Source organism: Dendropsophus ebraccatus, chromosome 5 (genome assembly GCF_027789765.1).
Source record: "Dendropsophus ebraccatus isolate aDenEbr1 chromosome 5, aDenEbr1.pat, whole genome shotgun sequence".
Taxonomy (NCBI): domain Eukaryota; kingdom Metazoa; phylum Chordata; class Amphibia; order Anura; family Hylidae; genus Dendropsophus; species Dendropsophus ebraccatus.
In genome coordinates this window covers 144,173,508-144,193,165 of record NC_091458.1, presented here as the reverse complement: position 1 = coordinate 144,193,165, position 19,658 = coordinate 144,173,508, and the positions used below count along the sequence as shown (strand labels likewise).

The window sequence follows — 19,658 nt, the reverse complement described above, 5'->3', positions numbered from 1 at the left end:
TGATAAAATAAAATCTAATGAGCCCTGATCCCAATTTATTTTATATATAAGGCCATGTTCACACATCGCATTTCCGTCAGTCTTTTTCTTTTTTTTTTTAAAGAATTTATTTAACGTTTTTCACAGACAGACAGAAGAAACAAAAAAAAACAAAACCATGCACAAGAGAGGTCAAGTACAATCCGCCTCCTGTAGAGCAAACCAATGCACAACCACATGGACCAAATGTTGCAGGGTTGATCAAAATGCATTATCACAGCGGTAGACATTATCAGCTATATTGTAGCACATACAAACAGGGCCACCTCGAAGCAGAAGTACCCGACCCCCCCAGGAACAGGACATGACAAACAACCCATACAACCAAGCACAGACATCCAGCTAGCGCCACACCCGCCCCCCCCCCAACCAAAGAGCCAGCACAAAGGCTTACACATCCGCCGTGACATCAAGCATAAGCCAGTGAATCCAAATTTTTTGAAATTTTTTGGGGCATTTGCGATGCTCATAAAGGGCTTCGTACAACGGGACATATTTATTAACTAATTTTTTCCAGTGAGCCAAGGAGGGGGTATCAGTACACTTCCACTCCATAGCTATTACCTTTTTAGCACAGAACAGGAGAAATCTGATGAAAATCCTATAGTGTTTATTGCGTGTGATTCCATTGATAAGACCTAGCAGGCACACGGAGGGGGTACAAACAAAAGGGAAGTCAAAATGATCGGATAGGAATTGCAAGACGGAACGCCAAAAGGATTGGATTTTGGGGCACGACCACACAGCATGCATGAAGGTACCAACATCAGACATACACTTGAAACAGGTATCAGAGGGGGACACCCCCATTTTTCTGAGTCTCTCCGGAGTGTAGTATGTACGCATCAGAAAGCGGAACTGGATCAACCGGTCTCTAGCACTGACCACTGTGGGATACTAGGTATGCACCACCTCTTTCCACTGCTGATCGCCCAGGGAAGGGATATCTACCACCCATCTCTCATACGCCTTCTGGAAAGGGGACGAGTCTTCTGAGCTCAGCATTAAGTAACTAAGCGTCAGGACCTTATCCAGATCAGGAGATCCTAGGAGCTTCTCTGCCTGTGTGAACCCCAGGGGAACCGTAAGGCTGCCAAACTGAGCGCGAATAGCATGCCGCAGCTGCAAATAGTGAAAAAAAGCTGAGCGTGGGATCCCATACAACTCACACAGGTCAGAGAAGAAGCGGAACACATTATCAGGGGAGAAAACGTGAGACAGATATCGAACCCCATATTTCCCCCAGAGGGCAGCACCCTGCAAACCCATGAGTTCCGAGAGATGGGGATTAAGCGACAGGGGGGTACGAGGAGAAAAGGATGAAGAAGGCATCTGTTTGTGTACAACCCTCCACACCTTTTGTATCGTAGTTAAGGGGGGAAGCCAAGGGGAAGAGGGGGTGTATCTACAGAGAGTGTTCGTCAGGCCCTCGTAGGACCCAGCCAGCGCCCCAGCCAACGCCACCGCTGCATTACTGAGGTCCAGATCCAGCCACCAATTAGCATACACCAATTGAGAAGCTAAGAAATAGTGGTACATATTAGGAGCTGCAAGGCCCCCCTGAAGCTTGGGCGCTAGGAGTTGAGAGTATCCAATCCTAGGAGACCTGCCCTGCCAGTAGAAGGATCTCAGGATCTTATCCAGACCTGCAAAAAACTGCCTGGGCGGGAAGACAGGGAGGCATGAAAGAGATAGAGAAATTTAGGTAGGAAAATCATTTTGAAGATGTTTATCCTTCCCATCAGAGATAGTGGCAATGGTCCCCACTTTTGCAGTCGGAGGTCGGTGGCCGACAGGAGAGGTGTGAGATTCAATGCCATATAACTATCAGTTGAGGCAGTGACCTCCACTCCCAGATACCGGAATTGGCGGGACGCCTGCAATCCATCTGGCAGAGTAGTAGGCAAAGGAAGAGAGGAGGACAAGGGCATCAGGACCGACTTAGACCAGTTCACCATCAAGCCAGATATTGCGCCAAAGTCATAGATGAGCGACATTAGGGCTCCCAGAGAGGGTCCCACATCAGCGAGATACACTAAGGTGTCATCGTACAGCGACACCTTTTCTACTATTGATCCTCTCTGAAGGCCCCTAACGGAGGTCGAGGCACGGATAGCTGCCGCAAGCGGCTCAATGGCAACGGCAAAAAGTAAGGGAGATAGCGGGCAACCCTGGCACGTCCCCCGCCCAAGAGAGAAGGAGGAGGAGACATCCAGGTTAGTGCGTATTCTAGCCGAGGGCTCCGCATACAACAACCGGACCCAGGCCCTAAATCTCGGACCAAACCGCATCCTACCGAGCAGAGACCACAGGAAGGGCCACTCGACTGAGTCGAAGGCCTTATGGATGTCAAGACTGAGTACATATCCGGGAACTACGTCCGTTGCACTAGCCGTTATGTTCATGAATAATCGAGAAATGTTGATGTCTGTGGCTCTCCCCGGCATGAACCCGGTCTGGTCAGGATGGATTACAGAATGCACAACCCCATTAAGCCGCATCGCCAGTACCTTCGCCAGAATTTTAACATCTATCGTGAGGAGGGAGATAGGTCTATATGAGGAAGGGGACAACGGGTCTTTGCCCGGCTTTAAGAGCAGTACTATCAGGGCCTCTCGAAGTGACTGTGGAAGCCGACCCATCTCTAAGGATTCCCCGTACATATTAAGGAGATGCGGAGCCACCACTTCGGCATTATTTTTATACCAGTCTATAACTATACCGTCCAAACCAGGTGTCTTCCCCAAGGGCATAGATTTAATAGCCTCCACTATCTCCTCGACCGTAAGGGGTACATCAAGGGCGTCAGATTGTGAGGGAGTAAGAGAGGACAATGGAATCTGATCTAAGAAGGTCGCATACAGTATGGGATCAGGAGGACAGTGGGGGGAGTAGAGGTCCTGGTAGAAGGCCCGAAAGACAGAATTGATCTGAGTAGCGTCAGTCACCGTATCCCCTCAGTCAGTAAGGACACCAGGGATAGAGACTGTGGGGCGCTCAGCTCTTGCCAGATAAGCCAGCAGTTTACCATTTTTATCACCAAACTCAAAGAGAGCCGCTTCCGTAGCAAAAAGCTTTTTCCTTGTGCGTTCTTTTTGTAGGATTAGGAGGTCTCTCTGGGCCCTAGACCATTTCCTCTTAACCTCCTCCTCCCCTGTGCGCGCCACCTCCACCTCCAGGGAGTCGGCGAGAGCCGACAGAGAAGCCTCCTTTCGCCTGTGTATATTTTTTTGGGTAGTAACTCCTGTGACGTATGCCCCCCTGATGGTAGCCTTGTAAGCATCCCACTTGATGAGTGGATCCGGGAAGTCCGAGTTATGTTCCCAATAGGAGGAATGGGCAGTCGACAAAGCCTCCTGCACCACCTCGGACGTTAACCATCCGGGTTGCATACGCCACAGCTTAGAAGAAGGGGGACAAGACAGTTGGAGGGAGACTAGCAAGGCAGAATGATCCGAGATCCCTCTACTGGTGTAAGAAATTTCCCCTATACGGGGCAATAAATCAGGAGAAGCAAGGGCCAAGTCAATCCTAGAAAAGGTACCATGTACCTGCGAGAAGTACGAGTACTTTACAGTTTGCGGGAACCTCCAGCGCCAAACATCCTGTAAATGGAGAGCAGCACACCAGGCGTTGAGCCGAGCGGAGGCCGGGTCCACACCACTCGTTCTGTCCAAGGAGGGAATGGGCACCGCATTGAAGTCGCCAACCACCAGAACGGGGTCTGCAGGGAAAGAGGATAGCTGAACAGATATGACATCCTGGAGAGACTCAGAAAAGGGAGGGGGGACGTACAGAGAGACCAGGGAGAACGACAGCGATTGACACACACAATGAAGAATCACAAATCGGCCAAATTGGTCACACACCACTCGAGAGACCGTTATAGGTAGAGCCTTGGAGATGAGTACTGATACACCCCTGGAGGACGTGGAGTAGGTGGCATGATAACCCTTGGCTATCCAAGCCCTTTTCAGAGCCAGGGTTTTCTGTCCCACTACATGAGTCTCTTGTAAACAGATGATATGGGGAGAATGGCGTTTAACAAAGTCCAGCACGAGAGCCCTCTTAAACTTAGAATTAAGACCCCTTACATTCCAGCTGAGTACCTTAAGAGACGCCATTGCTTGGGTTATGAAGATCTATGGAACCCAGCCTAGTCATCGGCCGGGGGGGAGAAAGGCGCAGCAACACACACCAACAACCACTCCACCAAGCACACAAGACAGACGAGCGACAAACACATAGCATAAAACAAATGAGAAACAGAAACATCCTAGTCAACCTGACTGGGTACCCAACTCCCTGTCTAACACTACAGAAATATAAGTGCAGACCTTAGACCCTAACTAGATACTGAACTATGAGGCCGGTTGCTGCCGAGGCAGAGGACTCCAACTACAGCTAAGGAAACTCACACTAAAACTACCCCCTACCCCCCCTAACCAAATAACTAAGAACAACCCCCCCTCCCTCCCCCCCCCCCCCCCCCCCCCCGTTTTCAGGAAGACATATGAAATAAGCAGCAAATGGGCAACCTAGATCCCTAGATTAACTAGCAAAGACTGGCAATCCCGGACAGGATGACTGCCGGAGCGTCAAGAACATGCAACAATCCCAACAGTAGATTCCGCGGAGCCGCCTCCACCCAGTCCAGGGCGGCCGTGGGTGATGTAAAAAATTTAGTGGCATTCCCGTCCACCACTCTCAGACGAGCAGGATACAGCATGGAGTATTTGTAGCCTTTGGCACAGAGTTTATTGCGGACTTCCGTAAATTGAGTGCGCTGCTTCCTTATTTCTACGGAGAAGTCAGGGTAGAAGGACACTCTGTTGTTGTCAACCAGGACTTCCCCCTTAATCCGGACCGCTCTCAGGATAGCGTCCCGGTCACAAAAATGCAGCAGCCTAATCAGAAAAGGCCGAGGGGGGGGTCCCTGGTGGCAGGGGTTTAGCAGGAACACAATGCGCTCGCTCAACCGTGAAAAAATCCGAGAAAGTCTCAGCAGGCAGGATTTGGCGTAGCCAGCGCTCAGCGAATTCCACAGGGTCATCTCCTTCCATTTTTTCAGGTAACCCCACAATGCGAACATTATTCCTCCGTAATCTATTTTCAAAGTCAGCCGCTCGGGCCATGACCGCTTTCATCTGCCGCTGCAAGTCTCCAATCTGTGCAGGGATAGGCCGGACAGCATCCTCCACCTCTGAAACCCTCCTTTCCACTTCAGTGGTGCGCTCACGGATCTTTTGGGTTTCATGCCCCAGTATGACAAAGTCCTGCCGTAACTCGTCCACCTTAGTAACAAGCATCGATTGGCACGTATTTATAGCCGCCAGAATTTCCGAGAACTTCCCATCAATGGCAGATGCTGAGTATTGGGACCGTTCTGGAGAGTGGAGCCTTGGTGGGCTTGGGGAGCCCTCGAAGTGAGGTGTCCCTGCGGCGCTCCCGGGACCTGGAGAAACGCTCCCGCTGCTTAGCCGCCTGGGACTGCACAGTCGCAGAGACAGGACTACGTCCTCCAGGGGGCACCTCCACCTCTTCAGAACCAGAGTCTATGTCCGAAGGGGGACGAGAGGGGGCAGCAGGGGTTCCCTTACCCTTCTTAGTCTTAGTAGGATTATTTCCCCCTCTGGAGCCTCCCATGGCGAATGGGGTGTAGGCAGCTCAGGTAACACCGCCACCAGGAAGGGTGATAACAGAATACAGTCAGGGAGAAGCAGGCAGGTGTATAGGCAGTAGCAACAGGCGACAGCAGGCAGTCCCACAGGGTGATCCCAGCCACAATTAACACAGAAGCAGTCACAGCAGCTTATGTCCTCCACACAATCAGTAAGATACGAGAGTACTCCAACTTTTACATGCAGAGCCGGTGGATGCAGGAGAAAGGTGCACAGGGGAGGGCTGGATTTCATGAGAGGTAGTGTCCGCAGGGCAGCAGATGGAGGCCTGCCACATGGCCAAAATGGCGGCCGCTGCCACCTAAATTACTGACTGGCCGGGTATGAGAGGCGCCACCACACTAACAGCCCCACCGACCACACTCTTCACCCCACGGATCCCACAAGCACAGGGGCACAGAGGGACCAGCTCTATCAGCACCCGGCCAGAGAGGAAAGAGGAGGGGGGGGGTCCGGACGTGCCTGGCAGACACTGAGGAGAAGAGGAACGGGGGGCCGAGCACCACACCGCTAGCACTAACCGAAGGCCTGGAGCAGCCTGCACTGATCCCAGGAGAGCACCGGAGAGGTGGATGGTCGCCGTCCGGCCACTTGCGGTGACGTCACTGCCAGGCGCGCGCGATGTCCGGCGCCGTTAGCTCCTGTAGGCCGCAGTCTGTCAGGGTCCCTCACGGGTGTCCGCCAGCCTCCGAATCCGCCACAGGGGGTGCGGGGGGTCACCCAGTGCCACAGGGGGAGAGTAGGAGCCGATGGGGGGGAAGCTCAGTCAGGATGGATCAGGATGGTGGGTCAGGGTATGCAGGAGCTCCAGAGAGGCACGTCTGCCTCAGTCAGCCATCAAGCCACGCCCCCCTCTGTCAGTCTTTTTCAACCAAAATCAGGAGTGGGTTGAAAACACAGAAGCTGTGCAAATCTTTCCATTATAATTTTGTCCTGTCGGTTTCCACTCCTGATTTTGGTAGAAAAAAAGACTGACCTAAAGACTGAAGGAAATACTATGTGTGAACATGGCCTTTCAGTGTATCTCTGCATAAGACAATGCTGCACTAACTAACTAACTAAAACAATCTCTCAACACTATACTGTAACTACTGCAAAGACCAATATAACCCCTAATAGTACCCCTACATAGTAGATACTAGTATTAGGGTGCGTTCACACGTACAGGATCTGCAGCAGATTTCATGGCCCAGATTGAATTTGCTTTGAATCTGCAACTTAAAATCTGCGCCATCAAATCTGCTGCAGATCCTGTTCGTGTGAATGCACCCTTAAAGGGGTACTCCGCCAAAAAAAAAAATATATTTTTTTAAATTAACTGATGTCAGGAAGTTATACAGAGTTGTAATTTACTTCTATTTAAAATTCTCCAGCCTTCCAGTACTTATCAGCTGCAGGAAGTGGTGTATTCTTTCCAGTCTGACACAGTGCTCTCTGCTGCCACCTCTGTCCGTGTCAGGAACTGTCCAGAGCAGGAGAGGTTTTCTATGAGGATTTGCTTCTGCTCTGGACAGTTCCTGTCACAAACAGAGGTGGCAGCAGAGAGCACTGTGTCAGACTGGAAAGAAAACGCCACTTCCTGCAGGACATACAGCAGCTAATAAGTACTGGGAGACTTGAATAGAACTAAAGTATAAATAGAAGTAAATTAAAAAATCTACATAACTTTCTAATACCAGTTGATTTGTAAGAAAAAAAAATGACGAAGTACCTATTTAACAATTTGATAAATGAATAATAAATTGTCATCAGCAGTGACTTTCAATATGAACCAATGAATAGTCTAAGATCTTTGTAGTAGTAGAACTGTAGAAAGGCCGATGCATGTTACAGAATCTTATTGCCTTCTATTTGGCAGGCAGGAACCACAAGAAGGATTACAGAGTCTCCCCAGGATGAGATACCAGAAAGCAGAAGATTCCATTTTAAGAAGAGCGTCAAGAGAATCAAAGGTTGGTTATTACATTCATTAGAGCTATTTAAGCTGATGTTTCCAAGTAGTGTCTTCCTAAATATCCATGAAACAGATAGCTCTATTCCTGACACATCATAATAAAATGTAATTATCATCATAGCTTGCCAATGAGTCACTGAAGATTCCTTCTTTCTGTGCAACCACCCACTACTCAACAGAATTTCTATTGTCCTGACAGAGCAGAAACCAGACATTGCTGAGTAGCTTAGACTCATGTGTTTTCCTCCTGTTCTTCCTGGATATCTGGGTCACCAGCAATTATTTACTAGAGGATTGCTCTCACACACGTGTCTGAGCAGTATACCAGACGCAATTTTATAGTGCAATAAAAGCAATATAATTATTGTAAAGTGTTTAATGAAATGTCAGGAGTATAAAATTAGCAGGTTCTCTTGATGACAAGGATATGCTAATTCAGTCTTGAGGACTAAGGGTCCTTTTAAACAGGCCGACATGAGATACAAATGATTAACGATCAGTGAGATTGGCACTCCTTTGCAGTGCCTTTGCACAACACGATCAATCGAGAGGCTGAGCTGCACAAATGATCCTTGTATCGTTTGTGTAGCCATGGATACCGACAGCACAGATATTTATATATCCGTGTTGTCATTTTCCAGATCACACAGTGGTGCATACTTACCTAGTGTGCTGCTGTGTGATCTCGCTCTCCAGTTCTCCTGTCCAGCCGCTGTGTCTTCAGGTTCCCGGAGGGGGCTTTCAATCATTCTGAGGGAGGAGACGGCCTGGGCAAGAGAGCCGGAGAGCGGGATGCCAGATTGCAGCAGCACACAAGGTAAGTATGCACTGCTGTGTGATCTGTGTATACATATGTGTGCTTTCCATTTCCCTTTATCGTTATCGACTTCACATCCCCTGTTTACACAGGAAGATATGCTGCCGATAAAATTTGAAGCCTGCTCCAAAGACACGAACAGTCAAGGTTTGCCCTGTCCTCAACTGATCGCTGTCACATTATTTCTAATAATGCTACTAGCTGATAATCAGACCATATAAAAAGGCCTCAAGAATGAACCCTGAAATCAGAAGATTTGTTTGAATCCTTTCTAATGTATATGAGGCCTCCTGACTGCCCCTCTATGGTGATGGCAGGGAAAGAGGGCTCGAGCATGTTCCATCTTTGTTCTAGTGAGAGATAGGACACTGCCAGAGCTGTCTGGAAGTGACTTATTTTCCTCTACCCACTAAAATAAATATGCACACTCACCCAAGCTGAGTGTGCATGGTAATGGGAGTCAGGGGAAATAGGTTTTTGTGTATAGCCTGCTTTACACAAGTGTCATGATGTTATTGGGTAATTATATCATTGTTCACTGACACCAGATGATGTTGTGCCATGAAACCACCAAGTGAGGTTCCTAATATAATGAATCACATTAGTGTCCATTTTGCAAAGACAGAAAGTACAAGACTTTAGAAGACTCTAACCTGCTGTTATATTCCCATAGCGCATGGTTATTTTTAGAGATGAGTGAGTACTACGAGTAGGTATTCGATTGAGTAGTACACTTCTCGAAATACTTCTTTTCCATCGAGTATTCGATCAAAAATGCAGTAAAAATGTGATTCCCCTCCCACCTTCCCTTGCGGTTTTTTTTATCAATTACTATCCAGGTGGTGTGGTACAGGCACTAGGAGCACACAGGAAGTAAAAAAAGAATCTACATTCTTTGGCTGGCTAAACCATGTGACCTTTGTAGTAATAGAATAGTGGATTTGAGATTCGTTATCAGATGCTACTTAGAGCTAAAGAGGGAGACAGTGTGTAGCAGAGTGAGTTAGGGTACTATTACACGGGACGATAATCGGCTCGATTCGGCCGATTATCGCTCCGTGTAATAAAGACAACGATCAGCCGATGATCGTTGTCATCGGCTGATTGTTGATATAGGTTAGAACCTATAATTGTCGGGCGTCGACCGCGCCTCTCTATGTATAATAGTGGTGCGCGGCCGGCGACTGACGATACACATTACCTATCCACGCTTTGGGGCTGCTCCTGCGGTCTTCTCCCCGGGTCCCGCGCGCTGTAGCTTCAGAGTGGCCTGTCAGCTGACCGGCCGCTAAGCCAATCACAGGCCGCGGCTGTCCCGGAAGCTAGAGCGCGTGGGACTCGGGGAGAAGGGGACCGCAGGAGCAGCCCTGGAGCGTGGATAGGTAAAGTATATGGTTAAAGCAAGGGCATTGGTAACAATGTCACTGCAGCTCTTGTTAAACGATTATCGGGCCGTGTAATAGGCCCAGTAAACGAGCGCCAATCTAGCAGATCGGCGCTCGTTTACAGGTATCATTGGGCCCCCACTGGCCCGTGTAATACCACCCTTAGTTATTAGGTGATTTTAGGCAGGAGAGACCCCCAGAAGCCCTTGTTAGGGCTAAAGCTATAGAAAGAATACATTTATCTAAACATATACTGCTATTAAAACGGCTAGTAGCACATAGGTGTGTTCAGACAGGCAGCTGGAGTGTATTCACTGTGAGGAATAGGCTGCAGTGTATCTGTCTATATAGGGTATACGGCTGTATACTCTGTGTGCCAAGGCAAAAAATATAAGTGTGGTGCTACTGTTCTGGGTGCTGTGCGCAACATAAAGTCTAACGCCTGTTGCCTACTGTAGGGCATTCTAATACGTCATAGAGAGGGTATACGGCTGTATACTCCTTGTGTGCTGAGGCAAAAACTATAAGCGTGGTACTACTTTTTTGTGTGCTGTGCAGAACATAAAATCATCTTTTATTCTTTTATTCCGGTGAAGGAGAGGAGCCATTGACTGCCGGAATACCATAAAGAAATCTTGCAAAACATGGTGTAAATATTACCACCTACCATCGCTGGCGGCAGAGAAGAGAAATCTTCCCAGAGACTGAAAACATCCATCAGGTCCACAGGCACCAGGGGAACATTACTCCAAGGTGTAAGACACGTTCATGGCACCCCCTTTCGAAACTTCCATCACTGCGGGGTCTGTAGTGAGCAGGAAGGAGAAGTAACGGCGGATGTTGTGGGAGTACCTGTCCGACCACAGCACTGTCCTCCCTGATAACTCAGCGCCCTACACTTTCTGGGTCTCCAAGTTGGACACGTGGCTGGAACTGTCCCTGTACGCCTTGGAGTTGCTTGCCTGCCCTGCCGCCAGCATTTTGTCAGAAAGGGTGTTCAGTGTCATCATAACAGATAAGTGCAGTCAGCTGTCAACTGATGGTGTTAGCCGGCTGATGCCGGCAGCCAAAAGGGAAGTGCCATGTGTCTGCTCCAGTTCATTTACTCCTCAACCACTGTAGAAATGGGCCATTTAAAAAAAAAGTAATTTTTGGAGCGCCACCTCAAGGGCCCAAAGCGAATTTTTGGAGGCCTTACCTCAAGGGCCTCTATCTCTGCTTTTAAAAGGCTCACCTTAAGTGCCTGAAGCTCATTTTGGAGGGTACTCCTCAAGGGCTCAACTCAAGGGCCTTGTGAGAAGGTACAGGGTGTCATAGTATATGACAGATACGTTTCACCGAGGTGCCTGGCCTCGGTGAAGTGAGTAGGTAGCTTTTGTCAGTAACCCTAGGTTACTGACACTTTTCAAAAGATAATATGGCTCTTTCGCACAGCTGATGCGGGCCAGTCTTTCCCTGGAGCAGTCTGAGTGCTGGGTGGGATGACTGCTCCACGAATTCCAGGGTGCCATATAAAATATTTGGCTAAACTGCATATAGAGAGAGACTTTTCTATTGCCATTTGAACTAATCCCTACACCTCTAACTCCGCTTTTAAAAGGTCTCAAGTGCCTAAAGCTAATTTTTAGAGGACTCTTCTCAAGGGCCATTCATAGAATTTTAATCGGCGGCTCACCTAAAGGGCCATCCATTCAATTTTTTCGAGTGCTCACCTCAAGGGCCTCAAGATAATTTTTTCAAGGGCTCATCTGTAGGCCCTAAAAAACACTGTTTGTAGGGCTCAGCTCAAGTGCCTAAAAATAATGTTTGTTGGGCTCACCTCAACGTTGTTAAATTACATTTTTGGAGGGCTCACTGTAAGTATATCCAGATAAATTTTTGGAGGACTCACCTCGACGGCATCATAATCGATTTTTGGAAGGTCTCAATTTAAATTTGTCTTACTCCATTTTTGTAGAGCTCACCTCTAGGGCAACAAAATAACTTTTTAAAGGCTCACCTCTACAGCATTTTTTGAAAGTTTTAATTATAACTTGTCTAACTCCATTTTTGGAGAGCTCAACTCAAGGGCCTAAACTCCATTTTGGAGGGCGCAACTTATTTTTTGTCAATGCTCATCCCAATTGGTATTGATAATTTTTGTGCCTTCTGGCTTCCTTAGCTCTTATAATTAGGCTCTCATGCACAATTGCATCCAGGTTTGGGGCAAAAACTTGACATTTCAACTTTCAATCAGAATCTTGCTTCTTTAGTAGGATCCTTTATCTCTAGATAAAAACTTGTTGGTGGTGTCTTCCACCTTCCTTTCATTTTGTAGCTGTTTCAAAGGCAGAAGCTAGAAGGTTGGTAACAGCCACTTTATTGGCTGTTTTTTTTAATCTTTAATTTCAAATTAACTTGAATTCAATTCAATCTTTTATTTACTATTTTTTAAATTAAATTAAATCGAATGGGAGTGTTTGAGGGCTTACCTCAAGGGCCAAAAAATAAATTTTTGGAGGACCCATTTCAAGGGCCTGCTAATTTTCTTTCTATATGCCTTCTCTTAGATACTCTTTAAAGGATTTAAAGTGTGAACATTCAAATTCCAGGGTCTCTTAAGAACACTGTATAATCCTGTAACTCCCAGGATTTTTCGAGGGCTCACCTCCCCAACGGGCCTCAGTTTCAGTTTTTACATGGTTTGCATGAGAACCACACCCCTTTATGTGTAGAATGTGTCTGACCTCATATCACACACACAAACACACAATGACAGTTAGCGGTGATTGCTGTTTGATTTCCCACCTGCCTATGCCATCTGTAGTTGTCATAGGCACCGTGATTTAACCCCTTAAAGACCGAGCCAACTTCCATTTTTGCGCTTCCTTTTTTTCCTCCTTGTGCTAAAAGGCCATTGCACTTGGATTTTTTTCACCTAGAGACCCACATGAGCCCTTATTCTTTGCGCCACTAATTGTAATTTGCAATGACAGGCTTAATTTTTGCATTAAGTGTGCTGCAAAACCAGAAAAAATAATATGTGTGGTGAAATAGAAAATAAAACACATTTTTTTTTTTTTTGAGGGGGGGGGGGTTTACACCATTTGCCCTAGGGTAAAACTAACTTGTTATACATGTTCCTCAAGTGATTACAACAATATATAACTTATGTAAATTAAATTTTTTTCATGACTTAAAAAATTAAAACCTTTAAAAAAAAAAAATCTTCCTTATAATTGCTCTATTCCCATCCTTATATCGCTTTTATCCTGTGGTCTATGTGAGGTGTCATTTTTTGCGCCATGATCTGTACTTTCTATTGGTACCTTGTTTGCATATATGCAACTTTTTGATCACTTTTTATTACAATTTTTCTTGATTGGATGTGCACCAAAAATGCTATATTTAGCATTTTGGGATTTTTTGGCACTTACGCCATTTACCGTGCGAATGGGATAGTTTAGTAGTTTGGGCGCATGCGGCGATACCAAATATGTTTACTTATTTAATATTTTTTATTTATGAAATGGTAAAAGGGGGTTATATATACTTTTATTAGGGGAGGGGATTTTTTTTTTATTAATTTTTTTAATATTTTTTTTACACACTTACTAAAAGTCCCCCGAGGGACTTCTAGTATAGCGACACTGTCCTCTCATTGAGATCTATGCAGTATACATATACTACATAGATCCATGAGATCTGTGATCTATTGCTCTACAGTCGAGAACAATAGATTGCCGAATCGAGATCAGCGCCATTACGGCGCAGACCCCTGGCTGGCTCAGATGAAGGGAGCGAGTTCCCCCACTAGACCACCAGGTATGGGGAAAACAGGCATTTAAATGCAGCTGTCAACTTTGCCGCAAATAGCATCGGGATCGCATCGGTTCAGAAGGGGGTCGCCATGCGGCCCCCCTCTGAGCGCCCCTAATGACGTCAGGGTGTACATTTATGCCCTTTGTTGTTAAGGGGTTAAAGGGGTGCATGAAAATGTTTCTTTTGCTTAAAATTTGGTTTTCTGACCATGCTAATGTAGAGGAAAGAAGGTTTCCTGGTGTTTTTTCAACTTTACATCGGGGTTATATTGTGTTTGGAGTGTATTGTTGGGAGGCTGTGATAGTGTCGTAATGCTGCGACTTTGGCGTGTTAGATGCACCCAGGCATGCTTCCCCTGCTGTCCCAGTTGCATTCCAGAGGTGTTGGCATAATTTTCGGGGGTGTGATTGTGGACTTGGTGGCCTCCAAGTGGTCGAATTTTGGTTTCCAATAAACAAGCATTTTTCTCCTATAGACTTTATTGGAATTCGATATCGCGGTCTACTCAACTTGAATTTCGAATTTTTAAATATATTTCACTACTCGCTCATCTCTAGTTATTTTCTTACTGTCCTCAGTGCTTTTTTTTTGTAAAACCCTGTGTTTAATTAATATGTACATTAGGTGGGTTGGTGCATTGGGAGCCAGACTACCACCCTCAGTGCTCTGATCTGCCCTGTCTGCTGGCTGCCTCCTCATAAATCATAAAATCTTCAGTATGAACAAACTAAATACTAGTTCAATACATATGAGAGCTGTCTATGGCTTTACTCCACACCTGGTAAACTTAATTGGCTGACATGGATACCCTACGAACCAGAAATGTATAGTATATTCTATTGTGTCTGTTGGTAAAATGCCTATAGTGTGCTTTCACATGGTATGAAAATGCTGCAAGTTGTCTTAAAGGGAACCTGTAACCAAGACAATGCTATCTAATCTATCGCAGTCATGTTATAGAGCAGAAAGAGTGGATTAATGTATATCTCTTTGTGGGGGAAAAATCTGTATAACTTGTAACATGTTGATTGAAATCCCTGCTCATTCTGTGTTAAGGAGTCCAGTGGGCGTTGTCACTCAATGGACTGGACTCTTTAGCTTGGAAAGATTAGAAATTTCAATCAATAAGTTAATCTGATCTTTTCCCATAAAGATTTCCCATAAAATGCAGATAGATTAGGTAGCATTTTCATGGTGACGGGTTCCCATTAAGCAGAAATCTACAGCACATAACTTAAGTAAGACCACAGCAGAAATTGCCAAATGTGCAGAATCGTTGCTGTGAAGTTTAAAGTGATACAGTCCCCCCCCCCCCCCCCCCCCCCACACACACACACACATATTATATTTGCGGTTCTGTTCACCATCCAAAAGCTTAGATGCTGCACATTTAATATATATGCATAAAACTCGCTTCATTTCATCGGCTGACAGTGTCACCTAGGTGGGATTTCAGGGCAGTTGGGCCCCCTTGACTTGCATTAGATTTTAAATCTATAATATATTTAAAAAAAAAAGGTTATGTTTCCACTATTCAGTGGAATTATAGCCTAAGGGTACAAACACACACAGCAGATACGCAGCAGATTTGATGCTGTGTTAAGTTATTTAGATCTAATCTGCTGCGTATCTCAGCAGTAAATATGCAGCGTATATGCCGTGTGTGTTTGTACCCTAAGGCTGCAATTACCTAAAAAAAAAATTTAATCGCCCCTCTGAAGTGTCATAGAGGCATTGCCGGGCACTTCAATGCACTGGTTACACCCCTATGACACTTTACAGCATAAATAATAAGGTTCTTTTTGTTTTACCGAAAATAAGACTTTGCCTTATATTACCCCCCCCCCCCCCCCCCAAAACAGGCACTATGTCTTATTTTTGGGGGATGTTCTATTTCTTTACAGCTGGGGGGGGGGGGCACTACAGGCAGCCTGGTCCATGGCCCCCAGACATGCGTCGGGTTTGGCGTTTGGCGTTTGGCGGTGTGCGTCGGGACGGCATAGGACATGGGGGCCATGGACCAGGCTGCCTGTAGTGCCGATATGGGAGGTCCATGAGAAGATTAGGTGAGTCCTGGAGGTGTGGGGCTGGGAGGAATATGGGGGCCTTACTTTCGAGGGGTGCCCTAGTGTAGAGTAGGGGGTGCCTTAGCATCAGGGGGATGCCTTACTTTAGGTTAGAGGGTAGAGTGTCTTATTTTCGGAGGGCATCTTATTTTCAGGGAAACACGGTAAGTGATTGTAGCTTTGAACTATAAAAGTATGTATTATGTATTACGTATTATGTAGCCATGCAAGTTGTTTGAGATGGGGTTTGTATCTGAGAGTTTCTATTTAGTACAAACGCTACATAAAAAATATTTTCTGGATAAATTTTTAATATTTACTATGTCCAATTTTATTTCTGTCCGTCTTCATTGTAATTATTGTTTACAAATTGTTTCCTTATTTTACATTCAGTAGCCTTCCTGTATGCACACCTATTAACCAGCATTGCTTCCAGGATTAGAGGAAGGAAGTAATTTCAGTATTTTAAAGGGGTTGTCCGGCGAAAAAAATTATTCACAGAATAACACACATTACAAAGTTATACAACTTTGTAATGTATGTTATGTCTGTGAATGGCCCCCTTCCCCGTGTCCCACCACCCCCACCCGTGTACCCGGAAGTGTGGTGCGCTATACATTACCTGTCACGTGCCGACCACGGTCTCCGATCCTCAGCAGTGACGTCTTCTTCGGGAGGCCAGCGGATCTTCCCGAGTGCTGGCCGCCCTCTGCAGCGTCATCCGAAGCTCAGCCGCGATTGGCTGAGCATAACTGTGCTCAGCCAATCGCGGCTGAGCAGCTGATGACGTGGCCGCGTCATCAGCCGCTCAGCCGCGATTGGCTGAGCACAGTTATGCTCAGCCAATCGCGGCTGAGCTTCGGATGACGCTGCAGAGGGCGGCCGGCACTCGGGAAGATCCACCGGACTCACGAAGAAGACGTCACTGCTGACGATCGGAGACCGTGGACGACACGACATGCGGTGAGTATAATGCACCACACTTCCGGGTCTAGCGTGGGTGGGGGGAAACACGGGGAAGGGGGCCATTCACAGACATAACATACATTACAAAGTTGTATAACTTTGTAATGTGTGTTATTCTGTGAATAATTTTTTATCGCCGGACAACCCCTTTAAGATAAACTGTCTCTTTAAATAACTAGTGGTTTCATGTGACCCCCTGAAATATTGGAATACACTTTTGAAATCAGGGTAAACTTGATGGAGCTTTGTCTTTTTCAGCCATGTAACACGTTTCATTACACGTCCCAACTATTACTCGATTCCAATGGTTTTCCGAGTAAATAAAAAAATTGAAAGACAGCAGGGGTGTTGTAACCATAATAATGAAGTTATGCACATCTCTCCTAGTCCCCCATAGCTGCCATGCTGCCTCTCTGTCCTCCACTGGTTTCTCACCTATCTCAGGTTCTTGTGACATCATGTCACCACAGCAACTTCCCACTCAGCCAATTGGTGACTCCATTGGTGTCTGATGTCAGTCACTGATTGACTAAGTAGGAAGTTCCTGTGGTGACGTAATGTCACAGGAAGTGGGAGATAGAGGAGACCAGCAAAAGATAGAAATGGTTATGTGGCAGGATGAGAGTGTATAATTTGATAAAGTGGTATTCTGCTCAAGCATAATTTTTTCAACTATAGCTGCTCATGTTGAGAAAATAACAGACAAACAGGCAACCTTTCTTTACATGCTGAAAGATCACTATTATGTCAGGTACAATCTGCTGCTCGTTGCTCCGTGGAATAGGAGCAGCAGCAGCAGACTGCCACTACTATCTAAGGATCGTTCAGGCATCCCGTCCCGCTCCTCCCTGCACACTGTCTGTGTGTATAATATCCCAGAAAGCAAGCAGGGAACGAGGGAAAAGCTCACTTCCCCCTGAAAAATCGTGCCATGTAACACGGCCTTAACTTGTTGTGGATGTTACAGGAATAACAAGTTTTATCTTTCCTACTTCTAAGGACTTTTTGAAATTTTCAGTTTTGTTGCAGCAGCTATTTTTTTTTTTTTTAAATGTAGTGCAGCCATATTGGCTTTTGAAATAGCATCTCAGAAACTGGTGAAAAGAAAGTTACAAAACCTAGGTCGCTTCTGTTAAATTGCCATTTTTACATTTCTATTTGTACTTTCTGCTCACATTGAAAAATGTTTCTCTTTTGCAGACTCGATCGCTTAGTTACTCAGAGTTGGAGTTACCAACTTCTAGCTTTCTCCAGAGGTTTGGGAGCATGACATGGCGCAAGAAAAGGTTTAGTGTGTTGGAATACAGCAGTGCTACCCCCGATGCATCAACCCCAGTAGGATCCCAATGGTCAGTGGGACGATTTGAAAGACCAGCTGTGGGAAGTGAGCTGAATTTGGAAAACAGGCGACCTAAGTCTTGTATTGATGACTATCCTTTCCCACAGATCAGCCCTACAAATTCTGAACATTGTTCTAAGAGGGAGCATAAGACTCTACAGGTGTCCACATCATTTGATTGTGTAGATGATGGCGGTGATGATGATGGTGATAGCAGCCCAAGTCAAATGACCCCAAAAGGGAAAAAGATTCAGCTGCCATTTGCATTTCCAGAAAGACTAGAAGGAGAAGATGAAGAGGAAGATTCACTCCCATGTTGGGCAGAGAGTATATTTAAAGACTACATATCACAAGACCACCATTCACCAGGTTTACTGCATTGCCCCCTATCTAGAGACTCTCACCCCTTAGAGGTAATTGGAAAGAATAAAGAACCTGACCAGTATCGAAGTCCTCTTTATCATCGCACGTCACCAAAGGATCTGACACTAGAAGAGGTTTTTATAAAACAAGCCCAAGCCCAAGATGCTCCTCAGTTAAAAAATCTTAAGAATCCGAACATCTCCATCAAAGCACCCCAAAAAAATAAAGTAGCAGGAAAGCATAATCTTACTAACAGAGACACGAAAATAACAACAGCGCACATACCTCTCTATACCAGCATCCTTTCTCAAGATGTGGAGCAAATTAGAGCTGGCCACAAATGGGGGGACACATCTCTACAAGAGTCACAGAATAGCGCATCTAGTTTACAAGAACTGCGAAATTTATCCACAGCGTATGTTCCAGAAAATAAGCCAGGCAACAGTCAAACCTTACATAAAAATAATGTACTGGATGGGCTTCAGAAAATGACCACAGAACCGCAAAAGCCTTTGGTCTTCGAGGACCCATTTGAAGACCTGACACAAAATATACTCACGGAAACAATAGATTGTGAACTAGCACAGAACGTATCTGATTCCTCTATGGTGTGCTTGGCAACAATTGAAGATGAGTGTAAACCACAGGCATCACCAAATACATCCAGAATCAGGTATGAAGTCATTATTACCATGAGTAAAGAGGAAAAAGAGAAAGATCAGTTGCCAAGGCTGGCACAAGAGCTGGTGAAAGCCGAGGAACTTGTAGGACTAGATCTGAGGATGTCACCTTCATTGGAATCTCAGGCATGTGGCTGCCATGGGGCGGGTCCTGCAGAAGTGACAGCTCAGGAAATTTTAGAAACATCAGAGCAGAGTGAGAAGAATACAGCACAGGAGGAGGATATCCCTTGCAAGAAGAGGGGAGGAGAGACTCCCAAGGGGGCACCACAGGACAGGTGAGCAATTGGTGGCAGTAATGCAGGCTAAATGGTGGGACTGATGTAGAGAAATATCACAGATGTATGTTTAGTATAAACATGACAGAAAAAGCAGTTTTAGCAACTCTAATGAAAATTAGGAGCATGTTTGCTGTGTGACAAAGAATAGATAAGGGAGTGTGTTCCTTCTGAAAGTTAGTAATGTTCAATGTATGAAATGAAATCACAAACGTTGTGACGTCTGTGGTGTGAAATGTAGTGATTTTGTCAGTGTTACCAAACATGTAGGGCTTGGCTGCTGCTTTTG

General features: G+C 45.9%; 1 protein-coding gene across 1 annotated transcript in view; it reads left to right on the top strand.

Annotated features, from left to right (window-relative positions):
* CRYBG2 (crystallin beta-gamma domain containing 2) overlaps positions 1 to 19,658 on the top strand; it is a 144,835-nt gene that overhangs the window by 66,944 nt on the left and 58,233 nt on the right. The window contains exons 2-3 of the mRNA XM_069971524.1: positions 7,579 to 7,672; positions 17,910 to 19,369. Coding sequence (XP_069827625.1) covers positions 7,579 to 7,672; positions 17,910 to 19,369 — 1,554 coding nt within the window. The remainder of the gene's footprint in view (positions 1 to 7,578; positions 7,673 to 17,909; positions 19,370 to 19,658) is intronic.